General features: G+C 28.1%; 2 protein-coding genes across 4 annotated transcripts; one reads left to right on the top strand and one right to left on the bottom strand.

Annotated features, from left to right (window-relative positions):
- Positions 1 to 4,840: 4,840 nt before the first annotated feature.
- Positions 4,841 to 11,007, bottom strand: LOC132951495 (regulator of nonsense transcripts 2). Of its 3 annotated transcripts, none has more exons than XR_009665329.1 (3): positions 7,250 to 11,007; positions 6,215 to 6,306; positions 4,841 to 6,160 (listed from the first exon to the last, which is right to left on the bottom strand). XR_009665329.1 is itself a non-coding variant. In XM_061023326.1 (2 exons), exons 1-2 carry the CDS (start codon positions 10,627 to 10,629, stop codon positions 6,291 to 6,293), a joined length of 3,396 nt encoding a protein of 1,131 aa, XP_060879309.1. In that variant the 5' UTR covers positions 10,630 to 11,007; the 3' UTR covers positions 4,841 to 6,290. The 3 variants fall into 3 exon arrangements, 1 of the variants encoding a protein (XP_060879309.1); XR_009665330.1 differs by having other exon boundaries at positions 4,841 to 6,157; XM_061023326.1 differs by having other exon boundaries at positions 4,841 to 6,306.
- A 118-nt stretch (positions 11,008 to 11,125) lies between these two features.
- On the top strand, positions 11,126 to 15,217 carry LOC132951496 (protein KRI1 homolog). Its single transcript, XM_061023327.1, has 10 exons — positions 11,126 to 11,358; positions 11,439 to 11,676; positions 11,853 to 12,001; positions 12,161 to 12,321; positions 12,392 to 12,527; positions 13,178 to 13,390; positions 13,459 to 13,590; positions 13,670 to 13,951; positions 14,018 to 14,181; positions 14,476 to 15,217. Exons 1-10 carry the CDS (start codon positions 11,281 to 11,283, stop codon positions 15,197 to 15,199), a joined length of 2,277 nt encoding a protein of 758 aa, XP_060879310.1. The 5' UTR covers positions 11,126 to 11,280; the 3' UTR covers positions 15,200 to 15,217.
- The last annotated feature ends 3,832 nt before the right edge of the window (positions 15,218 to 19,049 follow it).

The following is a 19,049-nucleotide window of genomic DNA, read 5'->3' as shown; positions in this document are numbered from 1 at the left end:
GCGATTGCCTTTTTGGGTTGTTATATTCTCGTTATCGTGAACCAAAATCATCTCATATGGCCCCTGCCAGTTAAGACTTAGTGAAGTCTTCTTATTGTGTTCCTTAATGAGAACTTTGTCGCCTACATGCATGTCGATGGCATTCAAAGTCCTATCGTAATAAGTTTTGTTTGTTTCCTTTTTTTTTAATTAGGTTATCCCTAGCGATTTTATATGCTTCCTGCATTAAACGCTTTATGTCAAATACATAGTTATCGTAATTGTATTGTGGTTCTGAATTTTTATTAAACGCGAAGGGAATATTTGGTTTTCTTCCGAATACTAATTCGTGTGGTGTAGAGTTATAGTAGAGGTATAAACGGTTGTGTTATCACAAAAAGTCGCGTTGCGTAAGAGCTTATCCCAATTACTATCTTTGTCTACAAAGCTACGTAAGTAAGTTTTTAATGTTTTATGAGAACGTTCAAGAAAAGCGTTTCCTTGCGGATGCCAAGGTGGTAGTCTTAGCTTTTTTTTATGTCTAATCGCTTACACGTCATGCTTTTGAATACGTCGGACAAAAAGTTTGTACCGCGGTCTGTTAAAATTGATTCGGGAATGCCGTATGTGCATACAAAACATTCTAAGAATGCTTGGGCTACCGGTTGTGCGTCTGTGGCTGATAGAGCTATGGCTAGTAAAGTTAGAATATAATACATGTTCGCTGTTAGTGTTTTTGGCAAGGGTCCTACTATATCTAGACAGATCCTTAAATCCTTTCGAACAGTTTAACCACTGTGCTAGTAGTTAGCATAGGTTGTTTTGTTTTAACGTGAGATTTATTTTTCCGGCATAATTCACAGTATTTAATATAATGTTTGACGTGTTTTTTCATGTGGCGCCAGTTATAATTAAGTTTGAGTCGTTTAACGGTACGCGATACACCTGCATGCCCCCCCCCCCCCAATGGTGAATTTTGATGTTCATAAATTATTTCTTGTTTTTCCTCCTCCGTTAATTGTTGTCCTGTATACATTTTTACCATAGTGTCAGTCGATTTAAAAATGTGCCGAAACATTGTCCGAACACGTAAATAACTGGTTAGTGATGTAGGTCCATCTAGTTTATTTGTAGAAAATGAATCTATTTGATTTGAAATACAAAACGTTTTTAAATATTTTATAGCTTGGTAAATTAATAATGACCTCGGCCTCGAGTGGTGTTGTATGCAGGGCCGTCCCTACAATTTGCGGGGCCCGGTGCATAACTCTTATAGCGGGGCCCACAAAAAAAATTGATGCATTCCACAGAAAGGCAATTATTACACTCCCGTAACCTCTCAAATTTCAAAACCAAGAGCTCCAGCAGGGGGTTGCTGGAGAGGGGCATAGCCCCCTGCCTATTTTCGCCAAAACGAAAAAAGTTCGATTTTCATTTCCGCCAAATCTATTTCTACCTACCTGTCTAAATTATAGTTTGAGAACCATTTAGAGTTACCCAGGGGGCACCACGAGGAGGCGGTTCTCATTAACCCCCAAAAAATTGTTTGAATTTTCTGATTAAAGTTAAAATATTTGAATTTGAATTAGGTTAAGTCAATTTGTGTTATATTATATGTATATATATAGTAAATCAATTATTTCTAACAGTTTTATATACTTCTATAATTAATTGTTAATTATTATTTTGAATAATTATTGCATACATTTTTTAAAAATGTCATTCTTGAAATTGTTTATTTTTGTATTCGCGTCTATTGCGTTTGTTGTACTCAGTGGCGGCTATCCTATACCTACTCAAGGTGATACACCTTATAGTTGGGTGGGTGGTCATGGACCACGGTGTGTATAGTGGGTAATGATTAATGACCCTATAAATGAATAAAAATAATATAATATTTAATAATCCAACCGGTGGCTATAAGTGTAATATAGTTAAATACGAATAGAAATACTAGGTAGTAAATTATAAATAGTAAATATATAAATATTTATATATTGGAATATTGGATGTATAGAAATTGTTGCATTTTCAATGTTTCAAATAAACAGTACAATAAAATTAGCTCAGAACATTTTATTATATCATTATATTATGAATTATAAATATTATATATTAATATAAGTAATCATTAATTAATGTTTATACCTACCTAGTGGAGATAAGATAATTTTTATATTTAAATCGTTTCATTTATTCTGTGGCTATATACAGTAGGTAGGTTTACAATATAGCTGAGTATTGACTGAAAAAAATAATCACTAAAATATTTGTAGTCATTGTTTGTCGTGCTGTCGTTAATCGTGATTAATTACTACTTATTAGTTATTAATTATTATATTGAGTACGAAGTATGAACTACGAATACCTATTTGAATTTAAAAATACAAAGTTATGTCTGATTGACCATTTTTACATGCAAATATAGTATAAAATAGGTAGTAAATTGAATAAAAAAATCTATTGTTATGAATTCCATAATATAATATTCCAATATATTCAATAATTAACATACGTATATTATTCACGCTTCACTCGGACGCGGCTAAATAATGTTGTAATATTTGGTTAATACTCCTAATTTCGTCGTTGTTACCACTTACCACAGTACTCACAGATCCGATCACAGAACTCCGATCCCGATAACACAGCCACTGCAGTGTGCAACATGTTGATATATCTACACGTGATATTGGTTAAATCGATTTATATTTATTTATAATACTATGTAGGTATTTCTACGTTTAAAATCAATTATCTCTTTATGATATCTTAAATATTAAATGGTTTATCGACGTAGGTACATCGATGGTCGATAGCACTACAGACAGACTAGGAGTTGTCAAACTCCAGCTCAATATCATAGGTAGAAATAAAAATCGGGTTTTTTGGCGGAAACGACTGACGCCCGTGTATAGTATTTTATTACATTGGTTATAAAGATCAATTTACATACCTTCATATTATTACATTTATATTTAATACAATACTAGCTTTTCCGGCAATGCTTTGCTATTGCTACATTTTATTATTATTATTAATAAATAATTATTTATTATTTAATTATCTGAAATAAAATATATCTTCAAAAATTGAGGGCTTTGTCCTGATTATGGTAGAAGGCTATCTATGAGGTGATAAACTTGTCCTTCTACCTTAAAGGTGGGGATACAATTTCCCTCTCTAATTTTTTTCGCCCCAAACGAAGTCATCTTAAAATACGTTATTCGAATCATCTGAAATATTATGTGGGTTTTATATTTTATTAATAATAAATGTATGTGTCATTCTGAGTATTTGGGTGACCCCCCCCCCCGGATTTTAGCGGTACTGGACGTTTCTCTCATTAAACAATATATATTTTTTACACATAATTATAGGTTAGAAAATAGTTTTGTTTTATCCGAAATATACGATAATTATATCAGCATCTATCAACCATCATCATTGGCGTTATGGATTTATTAATTATTACCCAATTTGAAATACTCGGAGGTTAAGGCAATATTTTTATTTTACATATTTAGCTCTTTTTTAAATTATTAATTAATATTATACATTATACATATTTGGTTATATTTGTATTTGAAGTGCATCTCACATATTACCTATACAATATTCAATATAATTTTTCAAGAAATTTTGAAATCGAGTAAAATGATTAAATATTATTGGATTATTTATCACAAAATATATTAGTATTCACAATACTATCGCTCATTTACATTTGAAACATTTTAGTCACACAATTTACTGTTCATTTTACAAAATAATTATTTCTTCGCATAATATAGTACCATGAGCTGTTAAACAGACCCGGTGAACAAAAATGGTATTCTACTTTGTTCCAAAAGAGAATATACACTTCCCCTGAGAATTTTTAACTGCATGTATTTTAATATCAATAAAATAAATTGATATAAGTGATTCTTAACTTGCCCTAGGTGGGATTTTATCCTGCAGGCGATTGTATACCAGTTCTAAGCAGGTGAAATGATAGCCGCTACTTTATTTTATTTTATTACGCTACTTAAACGGATGACAAAAATTGTGAAAAAAAGTTATTACGTTCTAAATTAATTTACTCAAAAAAATATTGATACTTTAAAATATTCTAAAAAATTAACTAGTTGTTATAGTTTTTATTATTAATTTGATATTTTTAATTATTGAATAAACATTACAATATTTAATTTTCATAAAAAAAACACCATCATTTTTTAAACAGCATAATTTAACTGAAATATCATCTACTATTTTACGCGCTCCCGCTTGTCTTATATATAAGTTATAACAAATTATAAACAAGGAAACAATGTAAACGCACTAACATTCATGTCTTTTACCCTGCTAAAGATCAAGAGAAATATTGGTATTCTGTGTTCAAAGTTATTTTTTTTCGATTTATAATAAAATATTATTAGGTATGATCATGAGTCATGACGTATCTCGTATCTATGACCTGTTCAATACAACATTAAATAAGTAAATGATTAATTCATAATATCATATTTTACAGTTGGAACATAATAGTGAAGTACCTACCGACTTATTCTATTCCTCAATATACAGTATGGTACATTTTTGTATTTATTGATAAATTTTATTTCAAAATAATCAAAATATAATAGATTGTGTTTTATTTTTTGAGGGTGCACATTTTAGACCCAGGGATGCACAATACCTCTGTGCACTCCCTAGTTGCGGCAATGTACACATATAATTTTAGTTTAGCCAACCAATTATATTTTTTTCCTTGCAATTTCATTGATTTTAGGAAATTCAAATATACATTGATGTATAACGTATGTTGTTAATTTTAAAATGATGTATTTGTATTCTTAAGTCAATTACTAAAACGAGTGTATACAATTTACATTTATTATGATGTATAAAAAATTAAAAATAATTTCTCATTTATTATTCTTGTAAAATATTTGGCAATTTTAAATTTGGCTTGTTACACATAATCTTACTGCTAAAAAATTATTATAATATATTTTGTTGAACCACTATGTGTCTATCGGCTGTTTACAGTCAAATGACAACAGACATATTATTAAAATAAAGTATACACACATACTTCGACAATATAATATTTTCAATATAGTTACTTGTTCGTAAATTAAAATATAATAACATTAATATATCAACAGACAATTATGTATATTTACAAATTTACAACCTAATTAGAATTTGATTAACAACAGTATAAGTATTAAGGTACTTATACATTATTTTCATCAAAAACTTAATAATTTAGCTTTTAAATATTTAAAAAAATATATAATAATTTAAAAATTGTAACATTAAACAGACAGTATGTAATTTAAACTTTAAAGTGAAGTTAAGAATATTTATATCTCATTATTTTTGCATAAAATAAAATATATTATACCTTACGTATATTTTATTATGCAGTTTAAGAGGACACATGCATTTGTTGTCTCCGTCTTACATATGTACGGCATAGCAAATTTTTGTTCACTAGTTTCAATAGTGTGCTGTCAGTTTTAATATTAGAGTGATTAAACCTATCATATATTTTTTAGATTTAGATAATAACATTATCTGTGCTTAAGCGTTGGTTTTCTTTGATATTTAATTTTCAAGCGAGATATGAGCATTTTTAATTTTTGATATTTCACATACTCTCATATCTTGCTTGAAAATGAAAATTTCGGCAACGCTTAAGCACAGATAATGTTCTTACCTTAAAGTTTTTTAATAGATCAATTCACTCTAGTATCAAAACTAACAGCACACTATTGAAACTATTTAATGACAATTTGCTATGTCGTGCATGTGTAAGATGGAGACAACAAATGTATGGGTAGTGTCCTCTTAAATATGAAATTAGTATTAATTAAAAAAGAAAAGAATTTATCAGTCAATTATTGTCTGGGACAAAAGTTGTATAAATAATTTTTATCCTTCTAGCAACAGTAACAATACAGTTAAAAGTATACAAGAATTATAATTATATTCCGTAAATCAAAAATAAAAAAATAAAGTTTATTAGAACCGCAGTTCAATAAATTACATTCAATGTATTATAATATAATTAATACATTTTATAGTAAAAATAATAATTATTTTTAATGCAACAAAAAATAATTAAATAAATATACATATTATTATAATAATTAATTTTGTTAACTTGTACTTCTTTATGGAACTGCTGAAAAAAATTACTTTTGAAAAATATATTTTATTATTATTATTCAAAATATACCTTAAATTAATATCACAAATAATCTGGGTTTTTCTTGTTGTGTTCAGACCAAACGTGGAGCTATTTGTTCATCCACTTAAACCCATTTGTCACTTTAAGATAAAAAAAACAAAGAATAAAAAATTAGTACACAACATTTAATAATGAACGTAACTATTTCCTCTATTCATGAATGCATATGAAAAGAATTTATTTAGTACTATTTATAAATACATGTTAGGTAATGTACTTTATACTTTTTAATGGGGCATATATTCATATGATATCAAAAATAGGGCCTAATAATTACTTGATAATATCCAATAACTGTCAATATATCCACAAATACAAATGTGCATGTTGCTGTTTTAAATTGTAATTTTATAAAATTAAATTGTCATGTACAATATAGTTAAGGGTACTTGTTTGTTATCACCCCACCACAATGCGACCATCCCCAATGAATGTACTCAATTTTTTTTATATACAGAACAAAACTTTCAAATAAAAGTGAATAATAATAATCTATTATTAAAAATTGATAGTAGCAAACTTAATAATTATTATTACAGGTAAATAAACAAAAAATTAGACAATTTCCTAAAGATCATTCAATTGCAATTTTTTTAGCATTGTCACACATCTTATTTGTTTTAAGAATGGAATTTCAGTATCATATGACAAGTGTATATCTAACCTAAGCTCATTCTTAGCCGACAACATACCAACATGATTATAATATAATAAAATAAAATTTCAAATTATTAGAAGTATTAATTTACTATTTACCCTTTTCCTGTAATTGTATCAGATACTAAACTCAACTACATATAAGATATCTTAATACAGCAAAATATCGCATTTTAAGATTAGAGACTGCTAAGATAAACTGTATAGTAGTATGGCTGTATATGGCTGGTGGTGGGTTAATAACAAAAATAGTAAGTAATAAATTAAACAATTGTCTACATTGTAGAATCTATAACATGAGTATTTGTGTTTCATACTACTGACAATATATTATGTATAGACTAGATGAAATATTTCAAAGATAACCTTTTTTTCTTCCCAAATATTGTCTCTGCGTCTGGCGTTCCTTTAGTTGGTAGTGGCTTTTTATCTTTAAAAGCAGTAGTAATTGGTTTCTGCATTACCTGAGCCAAATCTTTATAATCTTCCTCTTCCTGTCTATTGTTGATATCCAGAGTCAGTTGCTTTACTCTTCTTAGCTCTGCCTGTTCAGCCATTTCTTGGCTTTTCAGATTTGATGCCAATTCAGAATCCACTGGCACCTGCAAGCTCTTGAACGTTTGTTTGTTTCCTTTTTTCAACATCAATATAAAATTTACAGAGTTATCTTCATTAGTATTCTGTAACTGCTCATACGTCTTTTTACTGTATTTCTTTAAATGAAACGGTATTGATATTTCTGTTTGTGGACGTGTTGCTTCTTTCGTCCTTTCTTGTATATTATCGCTGACCATTTTATCAAAAGATTCTAAAAACTCAAAGTCTTCAGGGTCTTCAATTTTACGACGGACAGGCTCAACTGGAGTCTTATCACTACAAACAGTACCATCACTTTCTTCATCTTCTGTATAATCTACATCAGAGTCATCCTCTTCTAAATGTTGCCTATCATCGGCCTCTTCGTCAATAGTTGATAGTTGAGATTCTTCTTTTTGTTTGAGATTGTACTGTTGAATAAGCCTTTCTTGAAGTAGAATAACTACCTTTTGTGCTTCAAGAAAACAGTTTTTCATTTTCAAATTAGGTCGAAGTTTTTTTAATATGTCTGTAACTAAGTAATCCACTGTTACAGGAAAAGGATTTTGAGTATCCCAAGTAGTACTTGATTTTTTTAACCAAAAATAGTATTGAAAATATAAAATAAAGCAATCTAATTTAAGTTTACCCGGTCCTCGATTGAAAAACTCTCCACAAGTGTCTAGTAAAACACATATAAGTCTCAGTCTAAATAAATTTTCAGGAGGATCAAATGTGGAATAAAAATCTGGATCATACACTACACCAAATGATACAAGACTATATAACACTTTGAACACATCATTGCTTTCTATTAGTCTATAATTGTATAGCTCTCCAAAATACTTGATCATTGCTATTCTCCTTTGATTAAATTTCACTAAGTTTGTTTCTAGACCCACACGGATATCTTCCATAACTCCATCTACGACACGAGTTCCAATTGAATCATCATAATCAACAAAAGCGGCAACTAAACATGCCAAATCTGAAATCATTGGATAAGTAACATTCCAAGCTTCAGTCAAACATTTTATTAAATAAGTTTTCTCTGCAAAATTTTCCCAGTCCATTTGTTTAAGGAGACCTAGAATAATATTTTCTTTTTCAGGTGCATCTTTTAGCTCATTATAAAGTAAATGTCTAATAAACTCATGTAATATAGGTCTCTGCTTTTTCATTATAGCTGGAGAATCAGTAGGATTAACAAAATAATAAGCATTTTCAATCATTGTGACATATACGGGCCTCAGAGCTGAAATAGATTTGACTCTCATCATTTGTTCTAAGTAAATTTTGGTACGGTGATGACTTTCTGGAGAACGGTACAAAAAACGTCCAGCTGTTTCTAATAAAGCACAACCCATTTCTATATGATGATGACTGAAATCATTAAGCAACATTTTAAAGCAATGCAACGCTTCGGATTTAATCATAAGGTTAAACTTAACCATTTCTCCAATATAACGAACAACTTTAAGTTTAGTTTCAATATTAATCTGATCTTTTTTCTTTACGTTATACCTAAAATCACTTTTTAACAAAGAACAAAGTTCAAGAGCAACTTCTGGCATCAATGGATTTAAAATAGCTATTAAACGTGTATAGAATGGCAACAGATCTACTCTGGTTCTAGGAACACTGAATAAAACTTTAACTAATTTTTTGCGATTATTCTTAGTATTGAGATATATTAGAAATTCAATAGCCAAATTATCAATCATTTCTCGATTAACACATTTTGGTAATTGTTCAATAAATGATTCAAATATAACTTTGGTACCAATATTGGATACTTCAACGTCCACGGCATCTTTAATATCTGATAAACTTTTCTTTGTATTGCATTCAGCTTCAGGCTCTTCAGGTTCTTCAATCTTCTTGTTTTTATCAGGAATATAATTACTAAGATTTGGAAATTCTTCATAAAACTTTTGTGTTTCCTCATCTTCCCAAAGACTAGTTAATTCTGACAGTGTTGGTGTTCCTACAATATCTAATTCTGAATCGGTCAAATCCTCAGTTGAACTATTCTTTTTTTCTTCTTTTAATACGATGACTGGTTCATTGAGTATATCAGCAAAAGTTAATGCCGAACTATACAGTTTTTGATATGTAACATTCATTTGTTCGTTTTTAGCTTTACGTTCTGGCCTTAGCTCACCTTTGGTTTGTAATATTTTTTCATTTTGTTTTTCAGCGTACTCTAAATCATTATGCATTCTTTTAATGTGATTGTTTAAAGATACATAATAATCCTTCAACAATGCTCTTACATTTTTCTGTTTGTCGCTGGAAATCATATTACTTTTAGGTATTTCAACATCAAATCTATCTGCTAGATCTTGCATTTCTTTAGGAACTAATCCAGCATAGTCATCACCACAATATTTACAAAAGCTAAGTATGATATTTATATTGTTATGTTCCTGAAGATCAGAGTTAATCAGGATAGTTAATATATTGCCAAGTAAGACAAGACCTTCTTTTTGAGGTATAATACCAGCAGATGTAAGTTCAGCAAATAGCCTAAGATCAACCCTGAATTTGCTCATATTTGCTATTTTATCATCTTTTTTAATATTTAAAATTTTTTGCCACTGTTCAAAGAAAATTTTTGAAAAATCAGAGTAAGTTGTATTTAATTGGGTGCATAATAATATCATGGCATCAATTTCTGTCATTTTCAGTTTGATTTCGGTAAGAGCTGACACAACTTCTGATAGATATTTAGTCAAATTCAAAGAATTCATGTCTTTGAGTAGCTGATCAAGTTGAGGAGGAGGAAAATTTTTAAGTTTTCTTATGAATGCTGTATTTTTTTTCAAACTAGAATCGCGTTTAGATATATCGGATTCATCAGGGAATACGCATTCTTGATTATTTTGTCTCAATGTTTTCTTTTCTTCTTGCCTGGTAACACACTCTGAAATAAAGCTCAACAATGTTTCTTTCTCTTTTTTTTCTATCTCTTCTTCAGTTTCCATTTGGGGGGTAGCCACAGGTGGCAATTCTGTAGATTCAGATTTTGCACTGGTAGATGGTACAACAGGAATATTGCCAATTGATTGTCGCACATTGTCGACAACTTTGGAAAGCTTTTGTAACGACTCGGATACTTCTACGGGAATTTTAGACGCTTTAGTTCGTTTGGTACAGTCGTTCTTCATGATTTCATAATAGAGTAAATACAATTATTTCTCACAATATATTTTCGTTACTTTTGATAAATTTCTATTGAGAAGAATACACGAAATAAACGTACACTATACTTTTAACATTAACCATTAACAATGTCTAGAACGATATAAAAATTAATTTTCTTACTAACTGCATTACTGTGATTATACTCACAATCATTATTGACTTCGACCACAGAATAAAATATTAATATCACAACTATGAAGAGTGAAACTGTGACTTATGGGCCAAGACACTGAGTTGTAAGTATTGAGTATATTTTGTCATTTGATGACTGATGAGTATTGTTGACACTAAAAACAACATAAAATGACTATCAGTAATCACAAGGATAGATAGTTTTACGAATGAATAATGTTTACGTTATTTAAACGTGTGTATCATTGTTCTATGGTATCATTTTTCAAACATTTTATAGGTTAACAGCGTGTGATAAGAAACTGATATGATAAAGAATCTCGTGTTTACAGTAAGTTTACACTGCATCCATACATTTGAGGATTAAGATTTTAGTAATATACGTTTTTCAGTACTACAACAGTACTTTAAGTTTACAGCAACAGTTGACTAGCGAAAAAGCACAAAATAGAAAATTAATCGTTAATAATTAATACTTCAAAATGAACACGTTTGAATCGAATTCACAGGACAATAACAATACAAGTTCAGATGAGGAAGATGAAGACGAAGAAGCCAAGGTTTATATTATTTTCATTATAATATTTAAATCAAATTAATTGATAATACATAATACATATACAATTGTTGGTTTGTCTAGGAACTGACTGATGACGTTGAGAAAAGTTTTTTTAAAGCATTGTCTTGTCTCAAGAAAGACGATCCCAAGATTTATGATGAATCTGTTAAATTTTTTGACTCGTCCACTACACAACAAAGTATCAAAAAATCAACTGATGGCGATAACAAAAGTTCAAATCCTATTTATTTAGAAGAATATAAAAGGAAAATTTTGTTAGAGCGGGGACCAGAATTTGATGACACCGAAGAAATGAATGGTAAATAGTTTTGAAAGATTTAAGCCTTTTAAGAGTATATTAAATAAATTGTATAATAAATTGTTATTTTTATTGAAATATAAGATAATTTTTGTTAAATTTTAAATAACAAGAATCTACCTAGTTTGCTAGTTACTACTTAGGTAGGTAGTTAAAATATTTATTCTATTATTTAGATGTTCTTAAGAAAGAAAAAGTTCGAATGTCATCGCCTTCATATGTAGAGGAACAGCAAGCTATTAAAGAAAGTTTTAACTTTGCTCTTGATGATAATTCTGACGATGAAGACATAATAAAACCACGACTAAAGTCTAAAGAAGAACAGGTAAATTCAAAGAAATTTTAAAAATATTCAATTGATCTGTATAAAACCTAACACTAAAATTAATTAATAATAAATATATATGGTGAAAACTGATAATAAATAAAATAATTGTAATTATTTACCTACCTATAGTATATTTGAATATTTCGTACAATTTAGGAAAAAGAAGAAAAAGATTATTTGGAATGGTTAAAAGGAAATCGAGATGAACTTGAAGATGAGGAAACAAAAAATGATCTTCAACATTTGCATGATTACTGGAACAATCCTAATTTGGATGAAGGAGAACAGTTTTTATGTGATTACATCCTTAATAAAAGGTATTATTAATTTATTGCCAACGTGTTTTAAATGTTAATGTATTATTCATTTTATATTTACATTTATTAGATTTCTAGAAAACCCAAAAGAAGAAAGTTTAATAGAAGATGAAATGAGATTTTCTGAAGAGGATGAAATGCTTGAGAAACATGAAGAATTTGAACATAAATATAATTTTAGATTTGAAGAACCAGATAAAGAATTTGTAAGAAAATGTTAAATTATAACAACATAATATATCACATGTGATACTTTTGATGACCCACAATCGTCATTTGACCCAACACCTACATAATATTTGATATGGTCTTCTGTATATGTATTTATATACAGTAGAAGCCGCTTTTAGACCAAGTGGAAATGTGTCAATTAACCGATTGTTTCGACTAGGCGATTGGTTTCTACTTATAGTAAGACAGCCCTAGACTTTCTTTTTTCAATAACGCGATTGTATCAATTGTCCATATTTCTAATAAGCGGCTTCTACTGTATATATAATTATAAACAATTATTACGATTAGTTAGTTTTGGTTTCACCATATGTTTGTGTTATCAATGATGAACAGTGACTGATTTAAGGATAATATAAAAAAATGTTGCTACTTAATTTAGTATAGTTGTTTTAATAAATTAAAATTAGTTTCTATATTATGTATTAGGTTATAAAAAAATTCAATAGATCGAGGAGATAATATTTGACTATATAATAAATTAGTATATAAAAAAAAATAAATTTTAGAATTATAAGACTACTGGTCTATTACTTGGTTTAGAAAGTAAGACTAGTCAAATATAAATGTGCAGATGGCAATAAGTTAAGTAACTTTGTAGAACTAAAAAATGATTCATTTTCAGATCAAAACTTATCCTCGAACAATGGAAAGTTCTTTAAGACGTAAGGAAGACAAACGTAAGAAAAAGCGAGAAGAACTAACTGAAAGAAAAAAAAAAGAATTAGAAAAACGGTCCTTGGAAATCAAACAACTTAAAAAGCTTAAAAAAAAAGAAATTATTGACAGAATTAGAAAACTTCAAGAAATAACTGGAAACAAGCGTGTAGGATTTGAAGTATGTTTTGTTATATTAAAAATATTTTATTAAATTATTCAGATAATATGTTAACTATAATATTTTAGGAAACTGAATTAGAAGAGGATTTTAATCCAACTGAATATGATCGTAAAATGCATGAGTTATTCGATGAAGAATTTTATGATAAAATGGATGATGAGAAACCAGTATTTGATGATGAAGAAAATGAGTTTATTGTATGTATTTTCATTTTTACTTATTTATCTACTAAAAAAAATTAAAAAATCTATGTGTTATACTTTAATTTTATTTTAGATGGACTGTGACTATGATCCAAGTATGGATAAGAGAGCCAAAAAGCAAACTAGGGCTGCAAAACGCAAAGAAAAAAAGAAAACAATGATTGATGATGATGAAGATGAAGGAGAAATAAACAATATTAAAAAGATTCCTAAATACAATCCAGCGAAAGGATCATTTGAAAAATATATTGATGAATATTACAGTTTGGATTGTGAAGATATTGTTAGTGGTGTTCCAACCAGATATACTTACAATAAAGTTCTTCCCAATGATTATGGCCTGACAATTGATGAGGTTCTGATATAATAAAAGTGTTATTGTAATTCATAGTTAATATTCATAATTGTATGTGGTTTTTAGATTTTAAGAGCTGATGATAATGAGCTTAATAAGTGGTATCCTCTGGGAAAATTGACTAAAATTCAACCCGAAGCTGTTCAAAAATTTGAAGCTAAGATTTACAAACGAAAAGCTAAAGATATTGAATTAAAAAAGAAAATGTTACCTAGCCTTTTTAAAGAAGAGTGAGTTTTTAGACATTTTTTAAATAATTTACTGATGTATTTAACAATACTATAAAAAAGTCATAGTAATATTTAATTTCAACTTTCAACTTAATGTAATATCTTTATATCACTTTTCGTAAAATTGTTTGTAGTTCCATAATCAGTTCATAATTATTAGTAATTACTAATTACTAATTAATAAAAAATACACTTTTAAATATTGTTAAATTTTAAAGTAGATTTTATGAAAAAAAATATCTTTATTTCTAATAATTTTTAAATGTATGTTTTGTTTACTTTTTTACTTTTTAGACTTAATGAGGTAGATGAAATCCAGGAAGATAATAAAGAAATAGTTACAACAAAAAAGAAGAAAAAGAAAAAGAAACCCATAAAAAATGTTTTTAAAGTTGAAGAAGTTATACCCAAAAACAGTGATGGCCTTCAGAATGGAAAAGGAAGTAATAGCAAACAGTTAACTGACAAGTCCAAACTCAAGAAAAATACTCAAAATGAACACAAAATGATTAAAAATGTTAAGAAAGTTGAAAATACTAAAAAAGTTCATATTCAGAATGATAACTTAGTTTTGAAAAATGTTAAGAAAACTGAAAATGGTAAAATTGATAATACTCAGAAAGAAAATATAATTATTAAAAATGTTAAAAAAGCTGAAAATAGTAAAATTAATAATACTCAAAATGAAAACAAAATTGTTAAAAATGCTAAAAAAGCAGAAGATAGTAAAATAGACCAGACACCAAATAAAAATAAAACTATTAAAAATGTCAAAAAAACTGAAAAGGGTAAAATAAATTCTACTCAAAACAAAAACAAAACTGTAAAAAAAGGTGAAAAACGAAAAATAGATCATACTCAAAATGGGTTGTATAAAAAACAAAAGTTCTCGGTAAAAAAATACAAACCTAATAAAGAACCTAGTGCTTTAGAATCAATGACGGATGACCGATTAAAGGCATATGGAATTAATCCAAAAAAATTTAGAAATAAATTAAGATTTGGTAACAATCAATAAAACAGTTAATTCATTAAATTTAATTTGTTTTTATTTATTTATTTAGGTATTTATGTATTACCAATTATTGATAACTAATAAGTGATTAAAATTAAAATTAATCATGTCCACCTAATTAAAAACAAAATCCTTGTTGTCTACCTCTACCTATTTAAAAGGACATAACATTGGTATTTGTTGTCTCTGTCTTACAAGAGTGTACTGCGTAATATAGCAAATTTACGCTTAGCTTTGTTGGTTTAAAAATTAGAGTGAATCGACCTCTTATGAAACTTGATCTTAATAACATTATCTGTGTTTGTATGTGGGTTTTTTTACGGTAGTTCAATTTTTTAGTAAGTTTTGCATACATAATACCTATAGTGTAAATTAAAAATGCTCATAACTCAGTAACTCACTTAAAAGCTCAATTATTGTAAACTCCGTACAAACACAGATAATGTTCTTATCATCAAGTTTCATAATAGGTTAATTCACTCTTATTTTTAAACTAACGAGCTAAACGTGATCTGATGAGCGTAAATTTGTTATGTTAAGTCATCTTAAAGTGATTTTCTTATTTTGTTACAATTAAAATATGAATAACCGTAGATAGTTGAAATGTGCACCATATGTTTATTTTATCATTTTCTATTTTTGGTAAAATGTTGACTTGTTTTGAGGTGTTTACGGACATTTTTAATTAAAATTTTTTTTATAAATGTCAATAAAATTTTATTTGTTTGGTTAAAAAGATTAAAAATGTAATACAAGACTACACAGTACTACAATATAAAATTAAAAATACATAGTGAAGATTTTTTTATAAGCATTTTAAGTTCAAATTGAGCAATAACATAAATTATATTACATTATATCATATGAAATTACTTTTTCTGCAATTCACAGTCCTAAAAAAGTTTGACTTCCAAATGTGAGGCCCTGAGTATGGACCCCGCAAGCCCCCTTCAAAGAGTGGCCCTGCAGTGTTATACATTCATGTATGTCTTTCACACTTCTATAACAGTAATAAAACAATATTACCGTCTAACAACAAACATGTTAAATAAATACCATCCATTTCAATCATGTATTTAAATTCAGTAAATACAATTTAATAAAGCTATAGATATAACCCTTTATTTTTTACCTATGTTCAATATCAAATAGGTAGATAACAGTAGTCTTTGGTAATAATTACTAAATTGAATATAGGTATTAGGTACAATGTTAATTTTTTTTATATATTCTAACAAGAATAGTTTTGATTATCCATAAAAAACAAGTTAAAAAATGTTCACAAAATATAATCATAAAAATAGTGTTTAAATTCAAACACAACACAGTAAAGCCTTAAATGTTTTTTTATAATAATACATGTTTAATTTATAATTGCTACCTACCTATGGGTTATGAGTTATAACTGATTACTGATAGTTGATATAGTATTAGCTAACACCGTGACATATTTTTCATTAAAGCTTGTAGCTTTTAAATAGCTTGGAAATAGAATTTCCATGATATACACGAATATATTAATCATTATAATAAAATGTATACACAAATTTTACCATGCCTCTAAAAAAATTCCGGTTGAGCCTGGACTCTGCCGTCTCGCCTCGTGCGCACGCTTATGTAAGCAACTAGGTACTCACTACTCAGACTCAGTAGACTGATTAAGATAGTTAATTTTTAATACCTAGTAGTTAGCAGTTACTATTTTAAGCTTTACAGGAATTTTTTTTATTAATATTCCAGAGATCAGTTAATATTTAATTTTTTAGCATAACTTGGAATATTCTGCAGTAAAATGTCAGTTCTATTTCTAAAACATAGGCATGCGCAGATATTTGTGGCAGGGTGGGCCAAATCAAAAATGATTAAGATACTAATTGAACATTGAAGGAAGAAACAATTTAAATGTTTCATACTTTAATTTACCTACTCGTTATCATCCACTATGGAAGGCATAACATAGGTATCTTTCATATCATTCATTAACATATAATGAAAACAAATACATTTTTATTTCAAAATTAAAAAAGAAGTATATTAACTGTACACAGTTTTAAAATTGAAACAAATACAATTTCGCAATCTTTAATAATAATATTGCATTATGACATTTGTATAATATAAATATAGCAGTTCGTAACTTCATTCTTCTTTAGATTGGAGTTGAAGTTTTAAATGTCTCAAGCATCTCATCGACATTGATATTTTATGTCAATTCTTGCTCGATGAACATAGTCAAGAGTCCAAATTATTATTTATTTATTATCATTGAGTAATGAGTATCAATGTTACTTTTAACTTTTTAATGTTTTTAGATTTAAAAAATCAAAAACTTGTGACGCCTGCAGGGTGGGCCACGGCCCACCCGGTCCCCCCTGTTCGCCTATGCTCTAAAATAATCATTAAAAAAATCGTTTACCTTACAAATTATAATGGGTACAAGTGATTAAGTGTATCTTTTTGCTAAAACAATTTTGATTATTATTGTATATTATTATCATTTGTAAGAGAATATAAGACGATTATTCGTATTTTTTTATATAAAATATACTTGGCATTGTATTTAAACTTATTTATAATCTAAAATTCTGGACCCTATGGCCTATATTAATGACCACGATTGTAAAATATCTTCCTACTATATAGATATCTATAATCGTGCTAAAGACAGACCAAGGTGGCTATAATTAAATACAGACTAAATGCCTTTGGACTCACTAGTTCGGACGTTTGGAGTAATAATAACAGATCACAGGATATTATATTATATTCTGTACGTTCTCTATGGTTGTTGACAGAGACGGCTTGGCCTGCCGGGAAGTTCCGGGTGGCCTATTGGGATTTGCCATCGACCTTACAGATGATGTGTGAAATTATTTTTTTTGCATGTATCTATATTTCTATAATAGATATTATGCATTTAGGTAGTAGGTACCCATAATATTTTATTAATTACTGCTATAATACTACGTGTATTGTCTAATAATTACAATATACTAATATCTACACACTATTATGTTTGTATATTAATTATTTGTATATCGTGCGTTAGGACTATTATATTATATTTATATTATATGTTTATAATGATTATATAATATTAGATAATACCCTTAAAAAAATATTTTAAAATGTATTCTGTTTTTATTTCTTTCGAACAAATATATACTATGACGAAAATCTACTTTTTAAAATGCTTTATAGACTATATACCTATACTTAATACTTTTAGGATGGAATTTCATGAAACTTAGCATTTTTTTCCCGTGCTATCTGGAATTTGGAAATGTACTATATATTATTATACATTTATAACTGTATTAAATATTGTATAACCTGGTACAATTAAACTTATAATTATTCATTTTTTAGTTACCTAATTTTTATTTTTAAAATGGTTAGTATAGGCGGTACACGTTGTTTGTTAAATCCATTACACATTTGAAAGGTCTACTGCAAGGGTGTAGATTTTTATATGGAATTTTCTAATTGTCTTATGTATTAAAAGGCATTATATTTCCTTATACAGTGAAGCCTCTATAAAGCGGACACTCTCAGTCACTGAATTTTGTCCGCTATTCAGAGAGTTCGGTTTGTAGTTTATACCCAAAAAAAGTCCGCTGTTTGGAGGTTTCGTTAGGGGAGGTTTCACTGTACTTATGAATAATACAAATATTTTTTTAGATTTAACAAAACGATCATTACAATATTATCTAATATATGAATAATTACCCGTCATTTTAACATTTGGTATTAATAAAATAATATATTGTAGAATGAATAATACATTTTAATAATTCATTGGTTAAATTAACAAATATAGCTGTTATATAAGACGTAATAAAGGTATTTTGCA

Source organism: Metopolophium dirhodum, chromosome 8, assembly GCF_019925205.1.
Source record: "Metopolophium dirhodum isolate CAU chromosome 8, ASM1992520v1, whole genome shotgun sequence".
NCBI lineage: Eukaryota > Metazoa > Arthropoda > Insecta > Hemiptera > Aphididae > Metopolophium > Metopolophium dirhodum.
The sequence above is the reverse complement of the archived record's forward strand: the minus strand, read 5'-3'. Positions and strand labels throughout refer to the sequence as shown.

Bases quoted from the DNA above. Each gene is read 5' to 3' on its own strand.
- LOC132951495 (XM_061023326.1), bottom strand. From the start codon at position 10,629: ATGAAGAACGACTGTACCAAACGAACTAAAGCGTCTAAAATTCCCGTA.
- LOC132951496 (XM_061023327.1), top strand. From the start codon at position 11,281: ATGAACACGTTTGAATCGAATTCACAGGACAATAACAATACAAGTTCA. The intron at 11,359-11,438 runs GTTTATATTATT...TGGTTTGTCTAG, and splicing joins ATGAAGACGAAGAAGCCAAG to GAACTGACTGATGACGTTGA. The intron at 11,677-11,852 runs GTAAATAGTTTT...TCTATTATTTAG, and splicing joins TGACACCGAAGAAATGAATG to ATGTTCTTAAGAAAGAAAAA.